Source organism: Cetorhinus maximus, chromosome 20 (genome assembly GCF_964194155.1).
Source record: "Cetorhinus maximus chromosome 20, sCetMax3.hap1.1, whole genome shotgun sequence".
Classification (NCBI taxonomy): Eukaryota; Metazoa; Chordata; class Chondrichthyes; order Lamniformes; family Cetorhinidae; genus Cetorhinus; species Cetorhinus maximus.
In genome coordinates, this window is record NC_135898.1 from 31,478,647 (window position 1) to 31,491,387 (window position 12,741).

General features: G+C 40.8%; 1 protein-coding gene across 2 annotated transcripts in view; it reads left to right on the forward strand.

Moving 5' to 3' along the window:
• herc4 (HECT and RLD domain containing E3 ubiquitin protein ligase 4) overlaps positions 1 to 12,741 on the forward strand; it is a 140,456-nt gene that overhangs the window by 51,155 nt on the left and 76,560 nt on the right. For both annotated transcript variants that reach the window (XM_078565854.1, XM_078565853.1), the window contains exons 7-10: positions 1,359 to 1,489; positions 2,525 to 2,685; positions 3,267 to 3,343; positions 4,872 to 4,993. In XM_078565854.1, the coding sequence (XP_078421980.1) occupies positions 1,359 to 1,489; positions 2,525 to 2,685; positions 3,267 to 3,343; positions 4,872 to 4,993 (491 nt within the window). The remainder of the gene's footprint in view (positions 1 to 1,358; positions 1,490 to 2,524; positions 2,686 to 3,266; positions 3,344 to 4,871; positions 4,994 to 12,741) is intronic.

A 12,741-nucleotide genomic window follows, 5' to 3' on the forward strand; every position in this document is an offset into this window, starting at 1 on the left:
CAGGCCTTTTAAGAGTGAAGTTAGGAAAAACTTCTAAATGCAGAGGTTGATAGAAATTTGGGCCAGGATTTTACAATTGGCATGCAGGCGTGTAAAATGGCGCACAATGACACAGTCACATGAGGGGACGTTTCATTAAATTTTTACTACATTCATTTATTTTTTTGAAAAGCGCTTCAACCTCCCTGAGGCAGCTCCACGTCTCGGAGATCGCTGGACTCAACTCTCCCTCCTCCACCTAACCCGCACACTTAGCGCTGAGCACTACCACTTGTGTATTACGCTGGGCGGGCCTTAATCAGCCCGCTCACGTAAAACGGTGGTGTGGAGCCAATCGCGGGCAACTCCGCAACCGCCCGAGCCCTCCCAATGTGGGAAAAATTCAGCCCTTGGAACACATTTCTGCAAATGGCAATTGATTTTGGGAGATTCACAGTTTTGGTTAACCAAGTGAGAGATATGGGTAAAATGTGGGTATTTGGAGTTTTTTAAAAATTTATTCATTCATGGGATGTGGGCGTCACTCGCTAGGCCAGCATTTATTGCCCATCCCTACTTGCCTTTGTTCAGAGGGCATTTAAGAGCCAACCACATTGCTGTGGGTCTGGAGTCACATGTAGGCCAGACCAGGTAAGGACAGCAGATTTCTTTCCCTAAAGGCCATTCCCTTCTCATAGTTAGCTCTTGGAGTCCAGGTTTCATTTTGGTAAATCTATGCTGCACTCCCTCCTTCCTCTTTAGTGTAAAGAACCAAACACAGTACTCCAGGTGTGGCCTAATCAGGACTTTGTATAGCTGTAGCATGACTTGAATTCTAGATGTTTATTTTCTATATTATTTTTTACAATCGGCAGTGGCTTCATGGTCATCATCAGACTTTTTAATTCCAAATTTTTATTGAATTTCACCATCTGCCATGGTGGGATTCGAAACCCAGTCCCCAGAGCTTTACCCTGGGCCTCTGGAGTACCAGTCCAGTGATACCACTATGCCTTCCCTACAGATCAACCATGACCTCATTGAATGGCAAAACAGGCACAAGGGACTAAATGATCTATTCCTGTCCCTACATTCCAGTTCACTGACACTCTTCCTTCAGAGTTGAGAGCCTTTAGAATTCTGTATGCCAGAAGGATGTGGATGCTCAGTTGTTAAATATATTCAAGGCTGAGATCACTAGATTTTTGGAGACTTGAGGGAATCGAGGATAGGGCATGAAATTGGACTTGAGGTCAATCATCAGCCATGATCTACTCAATAGCGGAGCAGATTCTAGGGGCTGTTTAGCCTGTTCTTATTTCTTGTGGCTGATTGCCACTGCCTAAATATAGTTGTAATTCAAATGTTTTTTTCACCAGGAGGGTGGAGTATTTACGTTTGGTGCTGGAGGCTATGGCCAATTGGGGCATAACAGCACAAACCATGAAATAAATCCAAGAAAAGTCTTTGAATTAATGGGATATGTAATCACACAGATTGCTTGTGGAAGGTTGGTATCCTGTTTTGTTAAGAAGGCCAAATGTATAGAACTTTAATTTGATTTTGCTAGCATGTTGTTTAACTTTTTAAAATTGAGTTTACATGGTGGAGCATTATATGTTTTATAGTAATTGCAGATGCTTATATCGCATCATTCTACACAGTAATGTTTAACTATTTTTGTCTTTGTTTCTTCAACTCTTTCTGGGTCAGATTTTTTTCCTGCCTGGTCACAAAATCAGCAGTTGAAAAGGTTCTTAAGCAACACCACTGGTTTGTAATTTTCAACAGGATAACTGATGGAATTTTGCTGGACGAGCCTGCAGTTTGTTTTGTGCTGAAATTTCCCAAATGTCTCAAAAAAAAAAACCAAAATTTTTTTCCTTGCCTTATTTTGTGCCTGCAGTCATGTATATCTTGCCGCTCACAGTTATGATCAAATCATAAAATATAGCATGCTTGGACCTTTGAGCTCGCGCAGGCTGTTAAACTGGAGTCACCTGCTGTAATCAAGTTTTCTGAGTACTTCCCCATTTTGTTTTACTTGGATATTCAATTCTTGATTTGCACTTAGTTCAATTTGCACAATTAGCTGCCTTGAGGATACCCTTCACCCTCATTGCCTGGGCAGTAATCTAGTCGAGGGATGACCTGTCCATGGTTTAACCCACATGATGTCCATTGTGGGAGGAAAATTGGCCAAGTTGCACAAAATTGGCCAAGTTGCACAATGTGTGGGCAACCTGCTCAACCAGATTACAGCCCAGACAATGAAGATGAAAAGTACCATCCCCACCCTCAAACTGTGGAATTTAACATTGCTTTAGGAACATTGTGGTGCAATGTGCTTTTGAAATGAACATTTTATTTGTGTTTATTTTTAAAGAGTATTGGTAAAATTCATGTTCAGATCACTGGTAAAAATCCTTGAGTTCTGCGTAGCAAAAGTTCTTGTAAATCAATGGCTAAGATAAGGATCTGTAGTTTTACATATTATGGTTTAAATGAAAATGAATTGACTTCAATATTGTCTTTTTTGAAAAAGGCAGCACACGTTAGCTTTTGTTACATCATCTGGAAAAGTGTATTCATTTGGCCTTGGAGGAAATGGTCAACTAGGAACTGGGTCTACAAATAACAGAAAAAGTCCCTGCACAGTGAAAGGAGCATGGGTTCCTCATAATGGACAGTATTCACCAATTATCAGTAGGTGTCAGTATATGTACAATTGTATAAAAGCTTCTTATAAATTCTCCCATGTGAATTTCTGTAAATCTTCCTGACTTATTTTTGAATCGCCCATCTCGGTTCATCTCAATGTAGTCTGGGTTCTGAGTTATAATTATACCCAAATTTCTTGTAATACCTGTGATTCCAATATTATTGACTTTCAGTTTATGTTCATTTTCTCAATAGCTGCAGTAGACCAACTCAAAGCTAGATGTGAATGTAGAAATGTTTTAAGCTTTCAAACTACTTGAGCAATTTATATTAATATTTCCACTTGTGGAATGAGTTCATCTTGTTCACCCAGCAATAGTTTTAAATTTAGTTGTGCCTGTTACTGTGGGAATATATGGCCCTGTTCAGACATATGTAACCTAAAGCCGTGTAGTCATTTGTACTACTTCAAAGTTTGAGCAGAAGATCGTAAAGGTTTTCAATGATAAAACTTGTTCTGTGATTGCTGTGCCCCTGAATATAGTACTTTTAGAGGTAGATACATGCAACTTAAACTAGATTTTATAACAAATGATGCATTCTGATAACTGTTTTCAATATTGTAGATGCCAAAAACAATTATTGTGTTAAAAGGATTTTCTCTGGAGGTGATCAAAGCTTTGCACATTATTACAATCTGCAGGTAAAGCTAGCATTTTATATTGGATGCTTTTTGTGATGAGATTCTGTGATCAAAGTAGTTTTCCTATCTTTATTGTCTGAAGGGAAGCTGAATATGATATTTTTTTGCATAATGGGGTGTAGGGAATGGCAACTGTGACTAATATGCCACATCAGTTTCCCCAATTTTTCAGCAGTAGCTGTCCTTGCACTCTGTAATCTACAGAAAACAATGGGCTGGGAATACACATCTGTGTCAAGTGTGTGTAGAAGTATATGGAGTGAAACCACAGGCATGAGTGTTGGGTGGGGGGCAGGCACAGATGAAATATGACACTTATAAAATCAAAATATTTAAAAAGAATATCTAACTTAAATGAGGATTGAATGTGCCTATATACACGCAACCAGTTTCAATTTTCCCACTGTCTTCCCTCCACTTTTAGCTTGCTTCATCTGAAGGTTGTTCTTGTTCTTTACTCCTCATGTGCAATGATGCAGCCAATTAAATGACATATAAATGTTTTCTAATGCCAATCTGAGAGGAATGGTAGATTACCAGGCAGAATATATTAATACAGGCTACAAAAGCTAGGAAAAGTGGCAAATAAGTGGTATTTATAGCAAACAAGGTATAAATGCCAAGCAAAAGAGAACAAAATAATGATTTATAGATGTACTCCTGAGCCTGACAAAAACTGATCCACAGGTCCAGGATACGTCTGAGCATCTGAGAATGGTGCTTTGACTACTTGGCACTTTTTAACCCTAGTTTGTAGCCAGGTTACCACAGCATAAGATTGCATGTTGATAACTGATTTGCTGGAAGCTTTCTGCGGTCAGTGGCACTGTAGGATGTTATCTTACAAGAATAAAACTGCTATACAATCACCCTGCATGCATTTTTAGTTGATTGAGCCACTTGTTCCTTCAAGTGGGATACTTGCATACTTATCTCAGTGACATTGGGTTTACCTAATGTTTCCCCATTATTCCAATAAAACTGGAATTGCATCTTGAACAGTGCAGCTTTGAGTTTATCAATATTGGAAGAATTGAATAATCCTGGAAAAAAAAATGCAAGAGCAAAATGAGGAGGGGGGATAGGTGGAAATTTGATAAAAAGGAAATGGTAAACACATTTATTTTCATTGGTAAGTAATTCCAAGTTGCGAGAACATCATCTGGATAACATTAGAACACAAAGCTGTTGAGGGGGAAATAAAAACTTATTCTGAATAATTGGAATGCAGAATGCTTTGTAACATAATTAATCACGTTGAAAAAAGTACTGCACAGTTGTACATGGAATATAGGATAGGAAGAAAGTAGGAAAATAAGAATACATAAAATCATCTGAGTTAAATTTAGCACTAGTAAGAAGGCCTTCATCAGTGCTAAAAGTACTGTTTGCTCAAATACTAATTCCATTGGTTGGAGCTACAGAGTTTTATAAACAACAGCTATATCAAATTTTTACGGAACTATTTCGGCAGTACCTTGTCCAAATGTTACTTTTTTCTACAGAATATTTTGCTTTTCCTTTCAAGAACTCCATACAACCAGATGACTTCAGATTACCCAATCCATCAAAACACATACTCACATTAAATGATGCAATCATCCAGAAGTGGATAAGTTATCCTGGAAGGATTCCTTCAGAGGCAACTAAGTAAGTAATGGGTTGCTCTGGTCACACAGCAGCCATTTCCCAACTTCTTGTCAAGCCAATGCAGGTTGAGTTGTATGAGTGGGAGGACTTTGTCCAATGCTCTTTGAATTTGTGTGCTGTGAGTTAGAAGTGTTAACTTTTTTGCAAAAATGAAAGTACTGGAGTGGCACATTGATATTGTGCAGATAGTTATGATATGCAGTTTGAATGTATGATTCATTTCACAAATGAAGGTGTTAACTTATCAGTCTACACCCAAATTTAATGTGAAATTAATAGGGTCACATTTATGATGACTAGAACTGGTAATGAACAGCACTAAAGTATTGTTATAACCCAAGTATTTCCAATATATAAGAAGAATCATATGGACTCGAAACATTAACTCTGTTTCTCTCTCCACAGATGCTGCCAGACCTGCTGAGTTTTTCCAGCATTTTGTTTTTATTTCAGATTTCCAGCATCCACAGTATTTTGCTTTTATATTTCTAATGTTATACCTTCTTGTGATTTTAAGTCAGTTCATTTCTTCTATTTTTAGTTTTTAGCCTTGTTTTTCCCAGAATTTACACTGATTTACATGTGGAATTAAGGAAAACTCCAGTTTTGCTTGGATAAAAACCTGTAGTTTATTGTTGAAGGAATAGTGTTTTACTTACTGACAGGTTTGCTATGTTACGTATATGACGTACCACAGGGATCTGTGCTCAGTCCCCTATTATTTGTCATTTATATAAACGACACAGATGACTATGTGGGGGGTAGGATTAGTAAGTTTGTGGATGATGCAAAGATTGGCCGGGTGGTTAACAGTGAGGTGGAGTGTCTTGGGCTGCAGGAAAACATAGACGGGATGATCAAATGGGAATATAAGTGGCAGATGGAATTTAACCCTGAAAAGTGTGAGGTGATACGCTTTGGAAGGAGTAATTTGACAAGGAAGTATTCAATGAACGGCATGGCACTAGGAAGTTGAGAAACAAAGGGACCTTGGCGTGTGTGTCCATAGATCTCTGAAGGCAGAGGGGCATGTTAGTGGGGTGATGAAAAAGGCATATGGGACACTTGCCTTTATCAATTGAGGCATAGATTACAGAAGTAGGGAGGTCATGTTGGAGTTGTATAGAACCTTGGTGAGGCCACAGCTAGAGTACTGTGTGTAGTTCTGGTCACCACATTATAGGAAGGATGTGAATTGCACTGGAGGGGGCGCAGAGGAGATTCACCAGGATGTTGCCTGGGATGAAACATTTAAGTTATGAAGAGAGGTTGGATAGACTTGGGTTGTTTTTCTTGGAGCAAAGAAGACTGAGGGGCAACCTGATCGAGGTGTACAAAATTGAGGGGCATGGACAGGGTGGATAGGGAGCAGCCCTTCCCCTTAGTTGAAGGGTCAATCACAAGGGGGCATAAGTTCAAGGTGAGGGGCAGGAGCTTTAGGGGGAATGTGAGGAAAAACTTTTTTACCCAGAGGGTAGTGATGGTCTGGAATGCGCTGCCTGGGAGGGTGGTGGAGGCGGGTTGCCTCACATCCTTTAAAAAGTACCTGGATGAGCACTTGGCACGTCATAACATTGAAGGCTATGGGCCAAGTGCTGGTAAATGGGATTAGGTAAGTAGGCCAGGTGTTTCTCACGTGTCAGTGCAGACTTGATGGGCCGAAGGGTCTCTTCTGCTCTGTGATTCTGATTCTGTTACTTGGGGAAATGCCTGCACATTTCGTTTTTTTAAGGCCTTCACATCTTTCCTGAAGTGTGATGCCAAGTATTGTCCACAATAGAAACATAGAAAATAGGAGCAGGAGTAGGCCATTCGGCCCTTTGAGCCTACCCTGCCATTCAGTATGATCATGGCTGATCCTCTATCTCAACGCCGTACTCCCATGCCCTCCCCATACCCCCTTGATGCCTTTAGAGTCCAGAAATCTATTTCTTTCTTAAATATATTCAGTGACTTGGCCTCCACAGCCTTCTGTGGTAGAGAATTCTGTAGGTTCACCACCCTCTGAGTGAAGAAATTTCTCCTCATCTCAGTCCTAAATGGTCTACCCAGTACCCTGAGACTGTGACCCCTTGTTCTAGACCACCCTCCCCCCCCCTGCTTTTATCAGAGGAAACATCATCCCTGCATCCAGTCTGTCCGTCCCTGTCAGAATTTTCTACGTTTCAATAAGACCAGCAGAGGCCTAATCAATGACTTAGAAAGTTCTGGCATGATATTTTTGCCTTTGGACTGGCCTTAATGTAAGGCCTGTAGAACAAGGATGTTCATCACCCAGTGATTTCCAAAAATTCATGTATGTGAATAACCAGTTCTGTCTGTCCCTGCATCCTCTTCAGAATCACACTATTTAGTTTATAATTGCCTCTCATCATTGTTTCTTTCCAAATCACTTGCAGTTCCCTGAATTAAATTTCACCATGTGCCTGCCCATTTTACCAGTCTGCCTGTATTCCTAAAGTCTGTTGTTATCCACCTTGCTGTTCACTAAATTTCTGAGCTTTGTGTCATCTGCAAATTTTTTAAGTATGCACTGTATGCCCAAGTCTTATCAGCTTTTTCCCATGTGTAGTACGTCACATTTGTCTCTTTACCTTCCAGCTGCTCTTGTTTCACCTAGTTAATATATGTCTAACTCATTTTGTAGCTCCTTAGGTGCCTTCTAATCTGGCATTAACTGTGGATATTATTAATTTACGTTCAGCTTCAATTCCTGTGATTTATCCTGAATCATCACTGTTTAAGATGCAATAATTGCATTTCATGTGACACATTGACAGCTGTTTATTTTGAGTCTTGGTTTACCACATCATAGGGCTTTCCACAGTCACCTGGGGGTGTCATTTCCTCAGAAAATGTCAGGGTTGGTCAGCCTTGATCTTTGACCTTTTTAATTTGTATTTATTGATTTTAACTATGTATTATAAAGATAATCAAGCTTTCTCTTACCCAGTATCGATTATTCCAATGGGTCTAAGTGCTTTGTTCTGTCTTGATACCTTTCCTTGAAAATGGGCACCAACTTAATTCTAAATACTGGGTTCTTGTCAATGTTTATTGACTCAATCATGACGGTCATCACTTCATAGTTCAGAGTCTTTCTCTGTAATATTCAGAGCTAAATACCATCCCTCCAGGGGGATTTGTTTGCTTTGAATCTTTTTACTCTGACTGCAAATTCCACCTCATTTTATACTGAAGTGATTAACTCTACTTGGATTATTACTATTTAGGGAAGACATATTGCTTGTGGCCTTCCTCGTGAATACTTTGAGCAAATAAGCATTTAACGTGCAGAAACTGTTTTCATGCCCATCAGTTTCAACCTACTAAGACCCTTCAGCACTCTCATTTCTTCTGAGCGTCCTCTTACTGTTCTAGCACTGAAAGGTTTTCTTGTTGCTTTGCCTTGTGTTTGCAGCTTTACTTTTTTCCAAGACCCTGCCACTTTGGTCAACCTAATACCATGTTCTGGCATATTCGTGTATTGATCCAGTAAACCCCTTCATCTTTCTGGCATCAAGATTTATTTATCTGCATTTTTATTTAGTGTGCAACAACAATAAGCTGCATTTATATAACACCTGCAGCATAGTAACATTCCAAAATGCGATGCAAGAGCACTATCAAACAAAATTTGACACTAAGCCACGGAAGGCTATATTAAGGCAGATGAGACAGATTTTAAGATGCATTTTAAAGAAGGTTTAGGGACAGAATTTCCGAACTCAGGGCCTTGACAGATAAAGCTACAACTGCCAGTGTTGAAACAATTTAAAATCAGGATGCTCAAGCCCAGGATTGGAGGAGCGAAGACATCTCAGGATTCTAGGGATGGAATGGGTTACTGAGATAAGGAGGGGTAAGGCTATGGAAGGATTTAGAATCAAGGATGAGATTTTTAAAATCAAGGCATTGTTTAACTGAGAGTCAGTGTGGGTCAGAAAGCACAGGGCTGATGGCTGAACAGAACTCTGTGCAATTTAGTTTCAGATAATCTCCATTTTAGAAGGTAGAATGAGGGAAGCTGCCAAAAATGTGTTGGAATAGTTAAGTTGAGAGGTAGCAAAGGTATGGTATAGGATTTTAACAGCAGATGAGCTGAGGCAGGCATGGAATCGAGCAATGTTACACTTCACACAAAACTGGCAAAAGTTTGCAACTCTCTTCCACAAACAGCAATTGATGCTAGATCAATAATGAGCAATTTTGGCAGACATCTGAATGGCCAGATACTACCTTGTGGTCTAGCCACATATGATGGTGAATGATGAAACTAGTTTTCTGCCATAATCATTCAAATTTGTGACCCTTGACCTTAAAGGAGTGGCGGTTACTGTAATAGGTATCGGCAGAACAGCAGGGTGAGAGGTAGTAATGTTTTAATGGGGATTGGGGAATCAAAATTGGAGGTGAGGGTGTGGTTGAGCAGATCTATAGCTGCAGAAATGTTGCAGTGAATGGAGGGTCAAAGGTCTAGATAGTTGGAATTTTGAAAGTGCAGTTTTAATTAGTTATTTTTCCAGAGGCAGATACAAGAGGAAATAGAATTGGAAGAGCGAAGGGAATGTGGGTGGCGAGCAATACAAGGAAGTGGTTAAAGATTACCTTAACTGATTTACACGATGGAGTAGCAGGGCCATGAGATGGCAGGTCCCAGAGCATAGCTGTGAATATTGTTTAGGGATTTTATATTGAGGGAGAGATTACAGGAGAATAGGATGGCAGAGAACTCTGGGGTAAGAGAATATGATGAACTAAATGGAAGTGAAATCACTGAGGTAGAGCAGTCATTTGGTGCAAGGCTGAGGGAGGAAAGCAGTGAGGATATCACAATGAGAAAATTTTCATGATACTTGGCTGGGCAGTCGAAAATAAGGATTTTAAGTGACTGGTGGAACAAGGTGAGTTGCTTAAAAGAGAAGGTGCCAACAAAATAGTGGGACAGCCCAAAGTGTGATTTTGGTGAAAGCCATACCTCTATACTGCAATAGTTTGGACTGGACAAGTGGTAGAAGGTATAGCCAGGCAAGAAGCTTCATTTAGGGGAAGGTATCATCACCGCTAAGCCATATTTCTTGTCAAGACCATGATGTCAATACAGTCTTCCACAATGGGCTCCTGAATGGCAAGGACCTTGGTCAGAAACAACATTCTGGAGGAAGATGCACTGTGGGACAGTGATAGCTGATCCACTGACAAAGTCAGCACTGGCAGGGCAAAGTTGGAAGAGAAGGAAACTGACAAAATTAATCTCCAGCTGGTGTGCTGGGCAGAAGGGTCAGCAAGAGAGGATAGGGCAGTTGGGGGTTACAGCTCATAAGGAGGCAGTGATTGGTGCCCTGTGGAGCATGCCAAGTGGAGCAAAGTTGGAAGCTGTAGGCTTATCCGACAGGGAGTCAAGCCTAGGACAGCAGCAGGAGAGTAGGAAGGTCAAGGGGTGCTGAAGGGCTGATGTAGAGGTTTGGGAGGGCAGAATACCTGAGAGTGGAGAAATTAAAGATGACATGATGGCTAGAGATGGGTCTGCAGGGGTAAAGTGATGTGGAGCGGCAGCCAAAATTTGCACGCAAGTAGACAAAGAAAACTGAAGTTGCATAGGCTGGGTTATGGGGTAATTTATATGGGAGTGTCTCTAACTGAATTTCAAAGTTTGGGATTCAAGTCCTACTCCAGGCTTGAGTACAAAAACCTGCACAGACATCCAGTGCAGTACTGAGGGAGTGCTGCACTGTTGGATGTCTTTAGGATGAGACATTAAATCGAGGCCCCATCTGCCTGGTCGGGTGGATGTAAAAGATTCCATGGTGCTATTTTGAAGAAGAGTTGGGGATTTATATCCAGCCTCCTGGCCAACATCACAGAAAACAGATTATCTGGCCATTATCACATTGTTTTTGTGGGAATTGATGAGCACATATTGGCTGTTACACTTCCTACGTTTACAACAGTGACTACACTTCAAACAGTGCTTCATTACCTGTAGAGCACTTTGAGACCAGTGGTCATGAAAAATGCTATATAACTGCAAGTTTCTTTTTTTAATGTATCCTGGTAGTAAAGAGGAGACAATAGGAGGTAGCTCATAGTTAAGTCAGCGGTCCCATGGTTGGATAAAGGTGATGGAGCAGGCATGGAGAATCAGCAAACTTTGTCCAGGTTCAGAAATAGGTGTGACGGGCGAGTGAAGTCCAGAAACTGTATGCAGGATACAGTATTTGCGAATGCGCTGATGGAAGTATTTCCTCAGATATGAACGGAATCTATTGTGGGGCAGAAAAACCAGTGGCAGCATTGGGGGTCATAGACATGCTAACCTCACTGTCTCATAAAACAAGAGACGAACTCTTTTTTTTAAATCACGAGATTTGATATAAAAAGCATGAGTGTTCTTTGTTTCAAACATAGATCAACCTAGGTTGACAGTTGCAACCTCATTCCCAGCTGATTTAATCTCAACAGGTGAAAGTGCTTTAAAAAAAACTATATTGCTGCATCTGAAATTTTTTATAAAAGAGCTTTTTATCAGTCATGTATCCTGTCTTAGCAGACAGTCATGTTTGTCAGCCTATTTGGTTTATGGAGCTGCTGAATTCCTTGTCTGCATGTATACTCAACTGGTCATGTTCATGCATGTGCTTAGACTTTGAGACTCAACAGCAGAGGAAATGGGGCTTGATGCAGCATGTTGCTTTGTTGAGCCTGAAGCTACCTAACAACCTGCCTTGCCTTAGGCCTGAAGCCTGTGGAGCCTGAAGCTGCTTGCTGCCTGCCTTGCCTGGAGCCTGAATCACAGTAATTCACAATTTAAGCACAAGGATTGATTTCTAGCAACACTATTACAAAATGTTATTGTGGTTAAGAATTAAAGCAGAAATCTGCAACGCTACAAGTTACTATTGAGGCGAACTACAAAACAAAGCACAGTCAAATATACCAGGATACAAGCAGCAAGCAACTTCAGAAACCAGAACAGCTGCATCAAATTCAACCCCAGACTCCACATGTTTCAGGTAGCAAGGCAACTTCAGGTTCTAGGCACAGTAAGGCAAGGTGCTTTGGCAGTCTCCTCCACTTCCAATTTCCTCTGCAGTTAGCTCTCTGGTGTGTAGGCACTTGCTCAGGTGTGATTGATCAGGTGCACAGAAGGACAGAGAACCCTCTTAATTGTGGGTGAAACTGAATTTGACTGAGAAATTGCATCTCTCGCAATCAATTTGTTCAAGTTGACATGGCTGAAGTTAGAAATGTACTTTGGTCCAGAAACGTGAAACACTCACCAGCCGGCTCAGCAAGTAACAGCAGTGATGGGGAAGGGGCTGTAATTTAATCAAAGTTATTTTAGAATTTAAGCAACTAAACAACAGGTCATTGAAGCAGCAGCTTAGTATTATGGTGTAATCCAATGCGGAAGCCTAGTCTTCATGTCCAGAGAAGTCCTGAAATTTGGCAAAAGTCCAGTGCGCTCAAACAGTGGGCATCGTTGGGGAATGGGCATTGGCAATTTAAAGTAAACTACTAGTGCCCCCACTATTCAAGCCAGGAGAACTTGAAACAGGAAGAGAAGCAATTTGGGGGAAAAAAGAGCCAAGGATGACAACAGATGGGAAAGGATTAGAGGTGCACAGCACAGAAACAGGTCCACATTGAGCCCAACAGGCCTATGTTATGTTTGTGCTCCACTCCAGTATCCACTCTCACCATTTCATTTAGTCCTACCAGCACAAACTTTTCCTTTGTGTCTCATT